General features: G+C 39.8%; 2 protein-coding genes across 3 annotated transcripts in view; both read right to left on the reverse strand.

Moving 5' to 3' along the window:
- Positions 1–15,674, reverse strand: part of fam117bb (family with sequence similarity 117 member Bb) — a 44,331-nt gene extending 28,657 nt beyond the window's left edge. For both annotated transcript variants that reach the window (XM_079618304.1, XM_079618305.1), the window contains exons 1-2: positions 14,141–15,674; positions 5,404–5,573 (exon numbers count right to left, since the gene is read on the reverse strand). In XM_079618304.1, the coding sequence (XP_079474430.1) occupies positions 5,404–5,573; positions 14,141–14,828 (858 nt within the window). In that variant the 5' untranslated portion in view covers positions 14,829–15,674. The remainder of the gene's footprint in view (positions 1–5,403; positions 5,574–14,140) is intronic.
- Positions 15,675–15,741: 67 nt separating this feature from the next.
- Positions 15,742–19,551, reverse strand: part of bmpr2b (bone morphogenetic protein receptor, type II b (serine/threonine kinase)) — a 71,075-nt gene continuing 67,265 nt past the window's right edge. The window contains exon 13 of the mRNA XM_079618667.1: positions 15,742–19,253. Within this exon, the coding sequence (XP_079474793.1) occupies positions 18,958–19,253 (296 nt within the window). The 3' untranslated portion in view covers positions 15,742–18,957. The remainder of the gene's footprint in view (positions 19,254–19,551) is intronic.

Raw genomic sequence — 19,551 nt, forward strand, 5'->3', positions numbered from 1 at the left:
AGGAATAGTTGGAATTTTTCTAGGGTGTTCTGGCTGGTTGTTTAGTCAAAAGAGCCCACCCACAATTCTCCATGTTATTCTGAACTGTATGAATGGCTCAGATCCCTCCTTCAAAAGGAAGTATATATTTTATTAAATATTCAAAGATTTGTTTAAATTATGCTTATTTGCTGAATGCTGACGGTAAATGAGAAAGTAGTACCGTGTTTGCCTTTCTATTACTAATAATATTAAAGCAAACGCTATAATACTTTTCCGTATACTTTCTTTAACAATTCAATCAGAACTGTTAAACAGAGACCGTAAAGTAAGAAGAATAAGAATGGGAGCGCTGTGTGCTCAGGCACTGCCGTTCTCAGCTTAGTAAAAAAAAAAGTCAGATAGGCCGTCAAAATAAAAGTCTCACTTCTGACACATCAGCCAAACCGAAAAACTGATCGCTGATGTAGATATTAAAAAAAAAGCCAAATATCGGCCGACATATCAGCCTTGGCGATATTTCGGCCAACAATCTACAGTAATTAAAGGTGAACTATGCAGGTTTTTTACCTTAACTGAACAGCTTCAGAGTCATTGGAATGGTTATATTACTTTTTTTCGGGTTGAATGGTTGTCATCTCGCACCCCCCTATCGCCTGTGAGTGGAAAAAACACACTTGCACTTCTGTCAGGCCGCGTCAGGAAGTATCACGTGATATCAGGTCTCGCGATGTAACGAATTGCTTTATGGCAAAATCTGCTAAAAGTATGTAATTATTGCGCTCCCTCACGCGGTTCAAACCCAAATGAAGAAGACGTTGTAAAGAATGTCCCGTCTGCTTTGATATCGTTGATCTACTAGCCTCTGGTATCTGAGAGTCGACAACAAGTTTTTCGACAGTGTTGTCAAATATCTATTCCGAAGCTGTAGGGGGAGCTCTATAGAGAAACCTGCGAGCAAAAAGTTAGAATACAGCTAAGAAATTCCCGAAACTGCATAGGCCTGCTTTAATTAGGAACCGTTTACACAGACCATGTTCTTGCGTTTAAAAATGTAAGGCACAGTGGAGAAGAATAGGTTTCTGAACCTGAACTTCTTTAGAACTTTTTTAATTGACATGGCATTTTAAAAATGTGGAAATAAGAAAAAACAGTGAGACAGCTCAAATACGTACATCTACTGACTTTTTCCAAAGAAAAATAATTAAAAAGCAGCACAGGGGAGGGCAAAAACACAGACAAGTAGAAAAGATAATAGTAACATAAACATTCACTTCCATGAATGGTCAGTATAATTTTATAAAAATAAATCGCGTTATTTTTTTGTTTAGTGTTGATATTTAATATATAATTAAGGTCAAATATTGTATTGAATTTGACACCTCTGTAAAAGACTGAAAGGTCATAATTTTTTTTTTATTTACAATATAATCTATTAATTGAAATTATCTCATCAATGCAATTGCATTTTTTATTGTTTTTCCCCTCTTCTTTATCATTTAAAAAATAAATCACTAACTGGATATGGGAGTTCTTCATGATTCCTATCCCTAAGTCACACTATTTGAGATATCAATCTTGTCCACAGCACATATGACGTGCCTTAGGTTTTGTTCATAATCCTACCCTACCTATGAGCAAGAGTAATAGTAATGCTGATGCCTGCCCTGGCAAGCACTACTAAAACTAGTATGACAATTTATATCCATCTCTGTGGATTCACATTTCTCGGTGTAAGCTTCAAAATTAGTAACTTTTCGCCATCAGACACCCGGCGGCGGCGGGCCAGTCTATAACCATGATAAATATTTTTATGCAGTAAAAAAACAATCGCCAATAAAAATGTTTCACAAACTTCATTCCAAGGATTTGGCCTCTTCCCCAAGGGTGTGAGGCTGTGAGCTGATGTAATTTCAGCACTCATTTATCCAAAATGAGGAAGTTCTCAGGTCTGGCTTCTTGGGAATGCTTCTGATCACAGCTTAGCATGCGTGTCTGATCAGGTTTCTTTATTATTGTAATTATGATGCGGCGTGGCAGAAGGCTCACGTAGAACTTGTCTCGATTTCCCCTCCTTGACTTTCTCAGAGCGCATGACAAAGCATGAAACATAACCTACAGCGCTGGATCTAGCTTCAACGCGTGTGCCGTGCAGTCCATAGAAGTACAAAACGCAGTCTCACACTCCACTGATCCTGTATCGGCTATAAATCTGTTACAGCTGGTGTATACAGATTCACACAGAGCGCATTCATGATGTGTGTGTGTGGCTGCATATTTCTCTGCTCCCCACAGGAGGCAGGGAGAGCAGCAAAGGGCTTCATTCCGTGTTGTTGTTTGGTCACTAGGTGTGAGCTCAGCTCCCTGGCAACTGACACTGTAGTATGGATCCAAGATCTGGTTATGTTGGCGTGATGGTCGAGGGAGAAAAGGCAAGCTCTGCAAATGTCGTCCAAATTCCACACTCGCCTCCAACTCACCAAGCTCCCTTTTGCACTCATTGTAAGACAGGCACACTGCTGACAAAAAGAGCTGGGTGGAGGTCTAGGATCTCCAGAGGAAACTCGCACACACAGACACAGACACAGACACACACACAGCTCAGGCTTTGATGAGAGAGGGTAAGATAAGACTCCAGAGAACCAGGGCGTTAAATCTTTGATGCTTTTTCTTATGGATGCCGGGACTGGGTTTGAGTGATCTAAATGAAACCATGCCTCTGACATCACTTCCTTTTTAATATATACCTCCACACATATATGTACATTAAAACTCAAATCAATAAATTATTTGTTGAAATGCCAGCAACAAATAATTAAATAAAACATCTGTAGCGCAAAAATGTTGTTAATACTCAGATATGGACTGGCTCTGATGTGTTTCTGGGAGGAAAATAAGCTGGAAAAACAGGCAGCTTCAGGAAAGAATGCTTCAAGCCCAAGCTTCAGGCCTTCACCAGAAATATGCCAGAGTTTCCTCTCATCTCTCAACAAACCAGGGAGAGGCTTCCTCCTTTTCTCTCTCTCTCGCTCTCTCTCTCTCTCTACAGACAATCTTTTTTCTCCATAATAACTTCACATTACTCTGCTCTTATTTTGTAGAGTTACGTTTTTCAGGCAGAGCAAAATTAACACCTGTGTTTGGACTTGTGGAAAAACAACATTAAAATCCTACAGTAATGGATGTTAATAGCTGCTCACAAACACAGGCAAGAGTGTGCATGTGAGAACACATCTGTGTGTACTACGCACTCACCGCACCAGAGGTAGAAGAGTGACGGTTTGTTTTAGTTTGGTGCGATTATGGCATTATTCTACTGGAAAACTATGAATAAAGATTAATACAGGCTGATTGATTGTAATATTTGTTTATTTGACCAGGATTGTGCTAAATATACTTTGCCTTAAAGGAATAGTTCACACCAAAATGCTAATTTTGTTATCATCATTTACTCACCCTCATGTTGTTACAAACCTGCATGACTTGTTTATTCTGTGGAACATAAAAGAAGAATGTTTTGGTCCGTACACTGAAAGTCCACACTGACCAACAACATCAGCCCCCTACTGACTTTCATTGTAGGGACCAAAAAACACAGAGGATTTTTTTTTTTAAAAAATCTTCTTTTTGTGTTTCAGAAGAAAGAAAATCAAACAGGTTTGGAACAACATGAGGGTGCGTAAATAAGAAAACGTTGATTTTTGAACAATTTCTTTAGGAATCAGTAAGTGCACTACAGACCCACACTGGTTATATCTGTGAAATAATAGCTAATCTTTGAACATACCAACACTACCATTCAAAAGTGTGGGGTTGGTAAGATTTTTAAATGTTTTAGAAAGAGGTCTCTTAAGCATCATAAGCATTAAGCAGAATTATGGATTGTGGCGAGCAGGACGAGGTCGAGGGACGTGAGAGAGCGGCGCGAGACCGGTGGCGTGATTAATGATGAGCGACACCTGCGCGACGCACCGGTCTCTCGATCTTCACTGTCGTCGCTCGTCCTTTTATGCTTCCGCTCCACCGTGAGAGATACGAGACCGGTGCGTCGCACAGGTGTCGCTCATCATTAATCACGCCACCGGTCTCACGCCGCTCTCTCACGTCCCTCGACCTCGTCCTGCTCGCCACATAGATCTTGTCGTCAACCTGATGGATCTAATGATGTTTATGGATGAGTGAACACATTGATGTTTTTAACATGACTGTTGTATGAATTAGGGCGTGATTGCTAATGAGAGACCGATATCAGTGCCACACGCTAGTCCCGGTGGATATAAAGGAATAAGGACATTTCAATCTACCGAACTACGCAAGTGCAGAATTACTACTCATACAGGTCAGTTTATTAGACGAATGCAACTTGTGAGGTAACGCAGCGCTGTTTCACTTGGTCTAAGTTACACTATCATGCTAAACTGCATTAGAGTGTGTTGAAAGTTATAATGTTATTCAGTGTTAGTTTGTTGGCTGTATGAGACTAGCAGGAAGCTAGATCAGCATTAGATAACATACAGACATATTCTAACATTTCATCATGTTGAAGAACTATATAACATTGATTAATTTTATGTACATTTGCTCACCTGTCTAATAAAGCACATGCAAGCGACAAGTGATTGACAGGCGACAAGTGAACAGGGAGTCAGGGATGAGCCATTATTTAAAATAGGAATTTCTCTGAAATTAAAAATCTTTGGGAACTTTTGGGATATTGTAAGTACACAACTGCAGGAAATATATCACACAGTGCAAGTGATTTTTGGATATTTTTTTTCTTACATATTGTACCTTTAAAAGAAACCTTTATTCTAATATGCTGATTTGCTGCTCAAGAAACATTTCTTATCAATGTTAAAAAATGAATTTAATGAATAGAAAGTTCAAAAGAACAGCATATATTTTAAATAAAAATATTTTGTATCATTATCAATTAATTTGTCACTTTTTATCAATTTAATGCATCCTTGCTGAATAAAAGTTAATTCCTTTAAAAAAAAAAAAAAAAAACCTGCAGTATGGATTATTGAAATTGTCTCCTATTTAGGTCGGTGTTTCATAGGCAACTGAAGTGGGCAAGTGAACCAGGCTGCATGCATGCTGATACTCAAAACGTCCAGCTACACGAGACTCAGGTCGACTGTGTCTCACGGGTGCAGAGCGCATACAATAGACATGTCTGTGGTGGTTTCATGGGTTTGCTTTTGCACAAAGCAAGTGTTTCTCAGGTGATTCATGCTGGTGGTTAGCAAAACACGTGTTTATGCAAGTAGGTATTTTGTGTCGGAAAGGTTGGAGCGGAAAGTTTTCGGGTAGAAGTGAATGGCTGATTGATGGGAGGTGTGTATGCGTGAGATGTTGGGTAATGCACAACTTGTTATTACACAGTGTAATAACATAAAGGGTACAAGTGGGGCAGCTCACCTGGGTGGATTTGTCCCTCATGCAAGGGGCACAAGGGGCGTGGATGATGTCCCGGGGCCAGTGTCCAGACAGGTAAGGGGCTGTGAGCGCGTCCAAAGAGGAGGTGCGACGAATGCTACCGTTATTGCTGGTGGTACACCAAGACCCTGCCACAGGAAGTCTATGCTTGTCTGCAAGACAGCCAGAAAACGCAGAGGAGATAAAGAGGGGAAGGAAGGATGGGGAGGGGGAGACAGGGTTCGATTGAAAGATGGATGAATGAGACATGTGAGGAAGAATAAAACAGATGGGAGGGAAACAGAAGAAGAACATAAGTTAGAGGCTGCATGTTATGAACACAATACATCACAGTAAGTGCTTAGAGAGCAGCCGTGTGTGTGTGTGTGTGTGTGTGTGTGTGTGTGAGATTACACCAGCTTGAGTGTAAATGTCCACTGGGCTGATGGTGATGAATATTAAAACCCAGCAGATTGAGACAGAATTAGTCTGGTGTCCAGTAGCTCTTTTAATAAAACTAAAGCTGATTAACTGCTCGACTGGCGTGGAGGAAGCGGCCCGCGTGTCTTGACCTACATTTGGTGTGTCTCCACGAGTAATTGCCCCCTTCACTATTGTCCCTGCTCTCTTTTTCTCTTGTCTGTTCTTTCCAGCACACAATCGACGGCCTTCTCTCCTTCTCTTGTCAGTCTGAGTCTTTTAAAGACTATTCTTTCATGTAAACTCACACTATTGAATACACAGCGCAGACGTACAGTAAAAGAGTGCGGCCTGCTGTTTTGTGACGCTTTGAAGAGATGACATCTGCGAGGGATTTTACACAGGAAGTTCAGCGTATGAGCCTTTCAGAAAGGATTTTAAGAAAGTCCCATTATCTTTTGCCACATAGGTGACATCAGTCTTTCTCTCGCTCTCTGTGTGTACGTGTGTGCGTTGTATCCAGGGAAGCAAATCAGAGGGGAACCATTAACTTTGTTTGCTTCCAATAGTCCAATGGGAAAGTGAACACACACTTCAGCAACAACTACTACTCTTTACTGTTAGGTGGATCATCTGTTATTTTAAGACAAAACTACATAAAACTCTAGTCTTACAAAAAAGCAGAACAGGGATCTTGCATTACATTTTAAAATACAGAGCTGGCTTGCCTTTCTGCGTGTTGTACACACTAAAGAACGTGAGAGAGGATCTAAAGAGGAGGAACCTGTAAGAATTTTGGGGGAAGTCATGCGAGAAAGAGAGGAATTGGCTAGTTAGCTCAAGTTGCAGTCTCCACATGGCATGTTTTTGCTCACTAGAAACTAAGGTGCGTGTGCAAGGCCCTGAAATATCTTCACAACTCAATATGCAATGTGAATGGAAAGGCTTTAATCTAAATTCAGATTAACAGGTTAATGAATTCTTAAATGCAAATCTGTGTCAGAACGCAGATCATAATGCAATACGAGTATACGCTGCATTTTACGTTTTGCCACAGCGGGTGGGCTAGTGAGCTTTAGCATACAGTAAAATAGTTTACTTAATTATAATCTTAATTAGTTTGCTAAACTTGACATGTATGTAAATTACCTGAAAAACAATAGCAATAAATGCCGATATTTATCTTTTACAGTTGATACCAATTAGTTGTATGCTTCAGTAGGCTAAATCAGCAATACTGTGAAATATTACAATTTAAAATAACTTATTCTCCATTTTAATATATTTAAAAAGTGAAATATTCCTGTGATGGCAATGCTAAATTGTATTTTCTTCAGTGTTACACGATCCTTCAAAAATACATCAAGTGCTCAAGAAACATTTCCTATTATTATCAATGTTGAAAACAGTATTAAGCACACTGCTTAATATCTTTGCATTTTTTCCCCCAGGATTCTTTGATGAATAGAAAGTTCCAAAGAACAGCATTTATTAGAATCTTTTGTAACGTTATACATGTCTTTATCAGAATATTTATAACAGATTAGGTTTACTGGCTTAGACATAAAACCCCTTTGAGTACTGAGCTTTCACAGAAACACAGGAATACACAGAAAATATGTACAACAGGACCACACGCCTGCAATGTAGTGGCTAAACATTCACATCTGTGTTTGCGTTATTGCATAGTGTTTGTTTCTGGCCTAACTGTGCACGGTTCTACACTGAAATGACAAATCTTTATGCATGCGTGTGCGTGTGTGTGTGTGTGTGCTACATAATTACATACACACATGCATGCACACAAACAAGCAAGATGCACAGAGGACAGACAATGTTATCTCATCTCTGATTGGCTTATATGAGAGATGCTATGATGCACTACTGAGCAGTGAATTATCTTATCGTCTCCGTCTATGCACAGTAGGTTATTGTGTTGCGTCTACCCTGCATCTCACTCAACAGACTTTGCACACACACTGATAACACACACACAGCGGCCCATGAGCCGCGTCCTTGGGAAAGCTGTGCTCTTGACTTTTGTCTCCTCAAACTAGTGAATGTGACTAGACTAAAACAATAATAACGTCACAGCAATTCATCAAAAGTACCATGAATACGCCTCCAGGTCAGTCAGATACAGATAATTATCTTGTTCTCACAAACATCTCAACCCACAGGATTATGATCCAAACACACCCTTGACATTTAACACTTCATCTTTTAATAAATTAACTAACAAACTTTCTAAATTATATAAACATTTATCTTTACCTACATTTGCAACAGCTACTAAATCACATAAAAACAGTACAGACTTAAATTGAATTAAATCATTTATTAGTCTATAGTGATTCCATCAGTAAATTCTGAAATTAAATTTAAAGCAGCAACCTAGTAACTCAATTGTCATTTAAAACTGAACTACACTCTTACGGTGATGATACACTGGGCAACTTTTTGAGCAATGTTGCTGGGCAACGTTGCGGTCAACGAGCAACCAGATGAGACACAGGGCCCACGTCTTATCCAGATAGAAATTTGTTGCCCATTCTCAATGGGAAAGTTTCCAAGCAACATTGCCCAGCAAAATTGCTCAAAGTTGCAATGTGTATCATCACCTTTAGGGTGTGTTCACACTTCACACTTGTAGTTCAGTTCTCCGTTCTTCTGGTCCAGACCAAAAAAAGAAACAATACATTTAGACTAGTCGTGGTTCACTTAGTGTTCACTGTCATCGCACCAAAAGATACAAAACTAAAAACACTGCTTTTTGATGTATATTTTGCGACAGAGCAAACGAACCAACTGAAACCATGCTGTGCACTGGCCTAAAGCACTTTGTTAAATTTTTTACAAAACATCAAAAGCACGTCTCTGCATTCCTTCCATTGTAGAAAACTGAAGCCAAAATATCCCAGTAAGGGTTGTTGCCAATTACGTTGTTCGGAGTCTGCACAGTAGTGATCCTGAGGTCCCGCCCAAACTCCCGCTCACGCAAACTCAATCGCAAGCACAGCTGTCAATCATGACGTTACACCCAGTTTTAAAAATAAAACTTACTGGGAAAACTAACACTTGAACATCCGTTTGCGTGACAAGAACTACTTACATTGACAGAAACAATCTTTGGGAAAAATATTTTTAAGTGTAACTGGATTTTTTTTTGTTTAGCTCGCTTCCCATTCCCATTCCCACTACATGGAGAGGGCGGGGTTTAAGACCTATACTGCAGCCAGCCACCAGGGGGCGCTTGAAATGTTTTGGCTTCACTTTTCAGGATTTGTGCAGCAAACTTGGGCGTGCACAAGTAATATTTTTACGAACTTTACGAATTTTTACGATTTTGATGAACAATCTTATAAAATGTGAAAAATAGTCAAACCAGCAGCAGGAATTCCTCCGATAAACATTCAAACTGCTGCAGCGAGACAGCATTTCCGACAGCTGTACTGAACTGTAATGGGCAACGAAGCTCCTGTGATGAAAAGAACCAGGTGCTTCAGCATTCTGTCTTTTTTAGGATCGCATCTTGTGACATGACATCACATCCTGTTTTGTGCTTCTTGTAGATGTCTTTGGTCCATGTTGTGTTCATGTTTGTTTGTTGCACACCTGGGTTCAGCTGGCAGTGTTCACACTTATTCAAATAAACTGCAATAACAGAGCAATTGCACCAGAGTTTGTTTTAATCGAGCCAAACCTACCAAGTGTGAACAGTTCTTAAGCTTAAAAAGGGGCTGTTTAAATGCTACAAGCATTACTGTCTCTTGTAATCTCATATCAAAGCCTGTATGGACCAGTGAAGAGATACTTCAAAAGACTCATTGTAGCTCTAAAACTGTAGCTCAGGCCTGCAGCTGAAATAAAAGGGTGTAATAGTGACCTGACTCCTAATAGTGTTCTTTGTGAGGACAGATAGATCAGCCTGGTCTCGTCCCAGCCTGCCTGTACCATGACCATCCCTCTCTGTAAAGACTGGGAGTTTGCCCCGCTAAACCCCCAGCCAAGGGCAAAAGAACAATGTCTATGGAGATCTTAAAAAGCATGAGCAAAGCTATTGAGAAACACATCAGCATATGAAAATTAGTTGCAATGATGCGGCGCTTATGAGCAATGGTGCCGTTTTATCCTGAGAACAATGAACCGAAATGTTGAGGAATACATTCAAAGAAAAACACTTTCACACCTGGATACTATAGAAAGAACAAGCAGGGATGGTGTGAAGTGAAGTTCACACCATCAGTGAAGTCAATTAGTTCTAGTTTTGAGTTGTTTTGAGAAGTCACAGGCTACACATGAAGACGGATGTCTTTCGCCATTGCGTCTTGACTCATATTGCTTTTTTGAAACATCCTGTTTAATTAAATGTTCATCACATTACCCACATTTTTATATTTATAAAGTCATTATGCAATCATCGTGGAATCATTAAAGGGATAGCTCACCCAAAAATAAAAAAGATTCTGTCATCATTTACTCACCCTCATGTCATTCCAAACCCAAAATACATTAGTCTATCTTTGAAACACATGAAAATATTTTAACTCTTTCCCTGCCATTGACTAGCCTGGGTTTCCCCATACTGCCTTTGCGCAGCGCGATTTTATTCACGCTGAAAGGCAGTCTGGAAACCATGGACCTGATTTTCGCCTCGTTTAGGGAACCAATCAAAGAACGGGGAGGGAGCAGCAAGACGATGACGACATCTATGCGACACAACTAAGCAGTTTGTTTATGGATTCAACATGGCAGCAGACGCGAAGCTACCTTTTGATGCAGCCTTAGATATTGTTCTAAGTAGTTTAGAACGCAAGTTTATTTTGAAAAAAGAGCAGCTTTTGGCGTCTATACATACGTCATCTGGTATAATGGAAACGATTGGCTATGAGCGTACAGGCGCATTTGATAGACATTCTTAGCACCCAATAAACGGCGCCGGGCATTCGTAAACCATGCCTCAAATACGAGAAAATGCGCATGTGGTTCCCAGACCCAAGTCTCAACGAGAATTGGGTCTGGCGTTAGCCAGGCTAGCCATTGACATGATGATAACTTAATTTATGAGAAAACGCTTCCCTGCCAATGACTAGTTTATCACTGTTATAAGGTAGGGGGCGCTATAAAGCATCTCCTGAACGAATACAGAATCTCCTGATCAAAACACAGGCAAAGAAGAAGCAGAAGCTTGGACCGCAGCCAACAAGCCCAGTTTGAAAGTACCCTTAGTCTGATTTATTGGACGGGTCGTTCTGTCAAACCTGGCTACTAGGAAGTCCTTTTTTGCAGAACTGCTTTATAGATTAAATGAACTAATTTAATAGGCTAATTGATTATCTTTACAATGGAACTGAATCAACACTGAACTGACTTCAGCTAAACATTTTCCTGTTATCACTGTCAAGCTGCTTTGAAACAATCTGTATTGTATAAAGCGCTATATAAATAGAGGTGACTTGACTTTTCCTAATTTTCTCCATCCTGTTCTGTTCCTCTCGTGTGCTACGGCTTTTCATGTGATCTTAGGCAAGTCTGGTGATCTGGAAAATTACTGGACATACCAGAGCGGAGTGTTTTTAGTGGGATACAGTGAAAAGGGGAGGCATGGCTCAGGAGACTAAAAACAGTAATCACAAGGGCATTCCAACAGGCATATGAATCGCTGACCCGAAGTGAAATGTGGACCCAAGATCAAGTTTCCTCTTGTTCAGACAGATCATGTCATTATTAGACTAAAAAACAACAACACTGACACAGAAACATAACTAAGACATACACATGACCTCAGAGTCTGTTTGAGGAGGCTCCAAGAGAATCATGGGTAATTTACTAAAACAATGAAGCCTGGGTCTGGGCCAAAACACAAAGGATGACACTCCCAACCCAACAACCACTACTGTACCTTTCTCTCTTTATGTCTTTAACCCTTTCATGCATAGTGGTCACTACAGTGGACAGCTATTTGCACGGGTTTTGATGGCAAAGTTGCACATCAACCTCTAAATTGGACCCTGGTGCATCATCCTATACACTTTCCACAAGTGGAAAGCCGTTGTGTGTCGATTTTTTCCCACTCCAGTCCAAACCAAGATGGCCAATGGTCAGTCAGAAATGCCAAGTTGCTCCGGAATATCCATCCATTCCTTCTATCCTAGGAGACTCTTGTAGGTAAAAAAAAATATTGCAGCATCAAGCGACATCTAATGAGTCAGTTACATATTCCAAGTTTCGATTTTAGATTGGGAGAAAATTCTGATAAATCATCTGTCCACTATAGACAGATATAGTCCATATAGACTATGGACCTCATGCATCAATGGCTATATTTCAGCTACAATTCAAACTTCTACTTTGAATGTTGTTTTTGAAAATACTTAAATACGAAAATACTGATTTCGTAATGCGTTACTTACTTGTAACACATTACTTTACTTGTAACTTTAAAAAAGTAATCTGATTGCATTATGCATGTTACTTGTAATGCGTTACCCAAAACACTGCTCATTTCAGATGAGATTGAAAACACCTGAACGCTATCATAATTCATGCATGAAAGGGTTGAGGCAGATAACCTCTTCTCAACCAGCAGTTACTTCTGTATATAATGCTGGTGTCAAAAACAGCAGCAGATATGGTGTGGTGTGATAACTGAATTCAAGTTAAGTAAAAAGCTGAAAATAATGTAGATGCGTTCTCTCAAATCTCCTTTTTGAGGAAATTGTATTTTCTGAAAAAAATTGTGGTACCGGTAACAATGACAGCTCAAACAGTTACAGTAACCGAGACACAGTGCAACACTCGCTGGCAAACCAATTACAAAATATAAACCTTTGAGATTCAAAGGGCCAAACCAGCGACTGGCCACCAAACATTTGCATTCTTACCAGTCAGCAACAGAGAAAAGGCTCTGGAGCAGCAGACCACCTCAAACCACCGCGGCCCGACCGGCTCGCTCTCTCAACACGGCTCTCACAAGCCATTTTATGAATGAGACCGCTGAAGTACTCCGTAGTATTCACCAAAAGATTCCTTTTAACTGATACAATGCAAAATCACTTAACTACATTAGTTAGAATGCAAATAGTCTGATCCGTCATGAAGCTTCAAGTCTTGTTTTATTAGGCTACATACTACATAGTCAAAAGTGGAGACACCCAGCCATACATTATAACTTCTTCCAAAATTTTAGAATAATTATAGTCATTAAAACTATGTAATTATTAAAAACTACAGCTTATTAAAAAAAACAAGTATTTACCTCGATTCTACCAGCTTCAAGAGGCGCATCCTGGGATGCCTTGTAAATGCTTGACACTTATTGGCTGCTCTGCCTTCACTAGCAAGTCCAACTCATCCATTTAAAGGTGCATCACTGACACCATTAATATATTTTTAAATCAAAACTTACCTTTTAGTTCATCACAAAAAAATTATTTTGTTGACTGGGCTAAAATTTAAATATAAAGTTTAAATTACCATTTAGATGCCTTATGTTGTCATACACAACAATATGTATACTCTATAGCGAGGGTCTCAAACAGGGGCCTTGGGCCAACTAGGGGCCTTAAAAAATATTCACAGGGTGCCAAAGGATGAATTAAATTAAATGATTTATTTATTTTCTAAGTACTGAAATACAGATTATTTTTATTACATAAAATTAAATAAATTATGAAAGATGAATTAAGTTTTTATATAATTTTGATGTACTAAAATACTGATTATTTTTGTAAATACAAATTTATTTATTTTTTATGTATTAAAATACAGATTAATTTAATACATAATTAAATTAATTATAATTATGATAAACTGAATTTATTTAATTGTCGTAATCTAACTAAATAAAAATGCTATATGCACATACATTTATTTTAGTGCTAGTATTAGTAGTTAGCGCTGTCAAATCGATTAATCGCAATAAAAGTTGTTTGTGTGTGTATCATGCATTGCGATTAATTGATTTGATACTAGCACTAATATATATAAATATAGCCTATATACACAGACACTTATATTATATAAACAAACTTATATTAATCGATTTGACAGCACTAAGTTGGAAAATAAGCAGGCACAACAGGAATAGGTTGCCTATGGGAACCCCTGTTAGCCTACATTATGACAGTGAATCACAATGTCAACCGCTATAGCATAAGTTACTGTGAAACCGTTAAAACGTCTCCTGAAAGCAGATGTAAAACCAACAAACCACATGGACTATTTGTGTTTACAAGTTACTACAGTGATGTGAAATAAACATGGCCCATCAGCTCTGGCTTCATATAGAATCAATAGCTCTTCTGGATTGAAGATTTACCTGTGAAGACAGGTGAGCTGGGGCTGAGCCTCTCTGGAGACAGCCTGTCATGTTCAGGGGTCTGGAGGTGTTTGGCCCTGTGACCGCAGGACCACAACGACGAGGAGGAAGACGGGGAGGACGATAAATTAGAGGTAAGGGCTGAACTGTCCCAGTTGCAGCTGATCTGCTGGGAGGGTGAGCAGCACTGGGGGCTCACGTGCACACCTGTGTAGGGTGATGACGAGGATGCCACAGGTACCTGCGCGTGGGACGCTCTGGGGTTTGACGCATGCACGGCGATAATGGGGCTAGTTCTTGATGATGAGGATGATGATGATGAAGATGATGAGGAGGAGGGAGCGGAGGAAACCGCTGTGGCCGCGATGAACTGTGAACACGTCGCAGAGGAAGTGGACGTGGCTGCAGAAACGTTTGAGGCACTGGAGGAAAGGGATCGCGTGGGGCTCCGGCTGTGGGATCCGCTGCTGTGGCATTTACCGTTACCGGTGGAGAGGACTGTCCGTGTCTGTAGAGGGTGCTGTGTCTGCGTTTTCAGCTGGAAGGGAACCGTGGCTTTCATGGGCAGCAGGCGACCCAGTGAACTCACTCCAGCGGCGCTGATCCCCGGGGATCCGCTCGGGCTTCCCGCGGTGACTCCGCTGCAATTAGACGTCGGAGATCCGTTTTTGCGAACTTTTTGAGACATTTTGTTCGCTGGGGAATCACACGAATCTCAACATGAACACTTGAAACGTACGTTTACGGCTGTCTGGGGTGGTTAATGGTCTTTGGTGCCCTTGTCACTCCATGTGATGTCTGCTTTCTGCTCCCTGACTGGCGAAGCTCTGCCGTTTCGCGAGCTCAAGTAAAACTGAGAGAGAATCAGAGCCACGCACCGTCAACTCGATCCAGCGCTCTGCCTCCTCGCCTCTGATTGGCTGTTCGCTCTCCCCTCTCAACTTCTGATTGGCTAGAAAGTGGGTTCTCTAATTCCGGATAGTTCATTATAATACACGCAGTTAATATTATGAGGAAAAGTTTGTACCATTTCGCAAAAAAATAAGATAATTATGATTTATACTGGAGTTTTACAGGATTCCTTCGCCTTATGTGTGACCCCACAATTGCGTGATGGTAAAAATGATCAGTTATGTTACTTTATGTTTGCATCTTTTATTCAGGAATACAACTTCAGCTTTCACTCACTGTTCTGAATCTGTTGTCGTTTTTTAAAAGGCTGCATTTTCTTTCTTTCGGAGTAGTAAGTTTAAATGAATTAAAACTTACTAATAATAATAGTATGAATAATAGTAGGCTACCGTGTTGTGTAGCCTAACTTACTTGTGTGTGTTTATACACCATTTAAAATACACACGATCATTGCATGCGTGCACACAGCAAAGTAAAACTTTAATCTGTATGCTTTGCACTGTTACCTGAATGGAAACTGTTGTGTGAGGAGGACATGCTCTTGGTCATGATTCTGTGGTGTGGTTGCCTTTACCACCCTCATGTGGCCACTTAATACAATTAAAAACTTCAGTGTGGTTTTTAAATGATCCCAGAAATTGTACATTTTCTACCAGGTAAGTGGAAACAAATAACAAGTAAACGTCATGTACAGGTTTTCATTAATATAATCTTTAATCAACTGAGTAACAGAGGGTTGTACAGCAAGCTTTATTTTCTAAATGGCATTTTAAAACATCTTCTGAATAGACTAAAAGCACGAGTTATCGTTTGTTCTTCTTCTCAAAGTGCTTACTTTACAAGCTGTAATAGAAAACATGTCAGTGGCTTTTTTTTAAACATCCGTCTATGCTGGGGCCAAATGAAAACTTTAGCTTCAATATTAACTCAAAAGTAAAAAACAAAACAGCAGCTTGTCAACAGACCCTTCATTCATTCACTCATACACACACCCAATATACAGTTGATACTCCAAGTTTGTGTTTTATGGGAACACATTGTTAACCATTCGTCCCCTTGGAATTATAAGGTTCTATCTGACATTTTTGTCAAAATTGAGTTATTCACATATTCTTATTCTGTGACAACTTATTTACATTATGTGATGTTGTTTTTTAAGTTGTGTACATTTTGGAACTTTTTATTTAGAAAATAAAAAGGTTCTTTCTATACAGTCGAATGGAATGCAAAAACTTTAAAGCTCAATATCTCAAAACCAGTCAGAATGCAGATAGAACCTTATAATTCCAAGGGGACGCATTTTCATGTTGGTTTTGCAAGTTTAATGAGTTCCAATCGCTGTAGGATTCAGTAACTGATTCGTTTAAACTTTAAAGAGTTAAAACCATCCTGCAACCTGACTGAATTAAAAAAGTCTAACTTCTCAAGGCCTGCTTCCAATAAAAACAAGGCATGTAGGGTTTATGCATGTTTCGTAGAGTATTGTCTGTAAATGATTCGGTATTCATCAGCATGCTGTAAAACTGGACAATGGCTCTGGTGTAAACATCTTGCATTATTAACAAGTAGCAGATGGACAGTCCTCCAGAACAAACTACACTTCAAATGACTCAGCTCAGCACAACTCCATGTTTTAGCCACAATACTTTGGTCTAAAATCTTAAACGTTTGATCATTTTATTAGTTTCTTTTAACGTTTATTATGCAAGTCATCCTCATTTCAGCTCATGATCTTCTGTTTGACTCCAGCATTCACACTGATGTATCTAACTGAGAACAGTCTGACATTACTGTGTTTATCTTCAGATAAATCTCACAGTGATTTAGCGTTGTTCTTGGTCCCAAAGCAACAGATGAGGAGTCTATATATGTGCATACAAATGCACTGTGTATTTACACTACAGAGGTTAAACTATATTACAAACATATACAAAAGTCAGACTGAAGCACTGTTGTTAGAATTGAAACTTAACTGTATAGCCTTATTTACAGACAGTAAAAGCCAGTGGAGGGGAAAACATCAGATGACTTTTTGAAAATCCCCCACTCTGAAGTGGTCAAAGTCCAAAGATAATGCGGGCTTGTGCCAAATCATGGTTAATCCTCACATTCATTATAGAAAATGCATACAGCACGGTAAGCGGTCTCTGCTTAAACGCATACTATCTTCATTTCTTGGGAAGCAGGGCCTTGCTATTTGTGGGAATTTTCCTCCTCACCATGCAATTATTTAAATGGCTGGTGTTCATAGATTTTCGAAAAAAAGACAAAAATATGAGGCCCATGTCATGGCTGTTAACTCTCAAAGTGTAGATGATTTCAAAATTAGGATGCGACACTTTAACTTGACCGTTCTGAAAGTGTCAATCCCTCTTCGATAGTACACGATTGACTTGAAAAAGAAGGGTAAAAGAAGGAAAAAGAAACATGTTTCCAATGTATTTGATTGAAAGTATCATTCAAATAAGATACTTTTACATGATTATAAAAAACGTACTGATTCAACTTCATGAGAATAATAAACCCAGAGCGTGGGTACTACATAAATTAAACACTTAAAAAAATAAAGGGGAAAAAAATTTGATAAAATCATGATTTCTTATTGTACACTATAATGTCACTTGAGCTTATCTTTATCAGAAGCTAAAACCGAACTAAAGTAGCTAGCTGTGAGCTTCAGTCTGTACATGCTGTATATATTTTGTTCATGGCGTATGTATGTGTGTGTTCACGTTCTGAGGCACACAGAGCCACGTCCACTGTCCTGGCAGCAATGGGAAGTGGAAAGTCATTTGACCGATACCTTGTTAGCAGTGATTTGAGGAGCTCCGCTAAGCAGAAATAGACCCATACATACACATTTACATACACTCTCACAGAGGTAAAACTGCACTGAGCGTGTGCAGAGAGGGACTTGATTATTCAGTGTTTTCAGAGAGCATGATTTCCAGCAGAAAGTCCAGGTTGATGCCTGACTTGTAGTGTAACAGAAAAAAACAAAACTACTGTCCTCCTTGAAGCTGAGAAGTCATCCATTCATGTGAACTTCCAGTACTTGAAGCAAACACCCCAATATTTTCTGTTTACTTCCCTTTTCGAGAATGATGGGATTGGTGAAAAGGTGTGGGATTGTCATTTGTGCGATGCTTCGATGTTCCTCGAACGCGGTCGGGGTGGCCGAATGGACACAGGATCGCCACTGCTAAGTGCAGCGCTCCGAAATACTAAACTAAAGACAAGAAAGAAACAAATGCGGCAAAACACAGAGCAAAATTAAATTGTCTTATGGAGCACCTCAAAGCTAAAGTCTATTGCACATTTCAAAATATGATACAAAACTGAGTACATAGATACGTACAACAAATACAAAACATATGAATGTACTGTGGATTAAAAGTTATTAAAGATGCAGTCAACCCTGTCTTAAAGACCACTGCCTTTTTTTAAATGGACATGATTTTAATTTCGTCCAATCTACCATGATTGTTAAATCAACAAATTGTCGGGTGCGTTTTTCAGTTTTAAGACCAGTCTGGTCGGAGAATCCGTGATTAAGATTACTTATGAAAAAAGTGCAACAAATGAAAGAACCACTGTAAAAACAATCATACTTGATTGAAAATAAAACGACAAAAACAAAATGGAAGCATTTTATGCCAATGTTGCTGCATAGCTGGGTTCGGTTTAAAGCGATTTCTTAAAAACAAGTTGGAGAAGTTCGACAACGTTAAGTGCTTGCCAAATTACGTCCCGTCAAGAGTCTGCTTTCCAAAAAAATGGTTATTTTCGTATTTCTTTTCGTCATCAGCTGGATCAGTTCGTGGAGCACAAAAGCATACACAAACCCCTCCTGTGTTCAAAGTCTGATCTGGGCTCGTCCTCAGAGGAAAAGCGGAGATGCGAGTTCACAGGCAGGTCATATCTGGCGGGTCGGAGGTTAGAGCGGCGGTCGCGGTTCCGCCGCTGACCAGGAACACAGCGATGCTGGATTTTGATTGGCCAGAGCTTGGGTGGCCGCCTCCAGACACTGCCATCCCCGTTTGCTGGCTGTGCCCGTTGTTGTTGTTCACCTCTCCATCCAGCGTATCTGTAGAGACGACCCAAGTGGAAGGACGCCACCTTTTCAAAGAATAAGGTGTCTTCACACGCTTCTTTATCTTCTCGGCCGATCCGGCTTTTCCCTCTTGTGACACAACCTCATCTAAAAGAGAAAAAGAGTAGGATTTTAACAAACATCCTTGATTACAGTCCTACACGACAATAAAAAACAGTTGTGTGTTTTGCAATCTGCCGACTGGGAATACTAGCAGAACTGCTCCAAACATCCCGCCCAGTGAAGCACCAGAGAGTAGTATTTCAGCACACTCAAATTTGTGGTTGACCTTTCCCACACTGACTCTCTCAGTGTGCGCTCGAGTCTGAATCATCGGGTTCGAGCGGTTCACGTCTCCGTTCGAGTCCGCATGCGGAATGTAAACCCGTGAGCAGCATGACTCCTT

Source organism: Phoxinus phoxinus (assembly GCF_949152265.1).
Source record: "Phoxinus phoxinus genome assembly, chromosome: 7".
NCBI classification, from domain to species: Eukaryota; Metazoa; Chordata; class Actinopteri; order Cypriniformes; family Leuciscidae; genus Phoxinus; species Phoxinus phoxinus.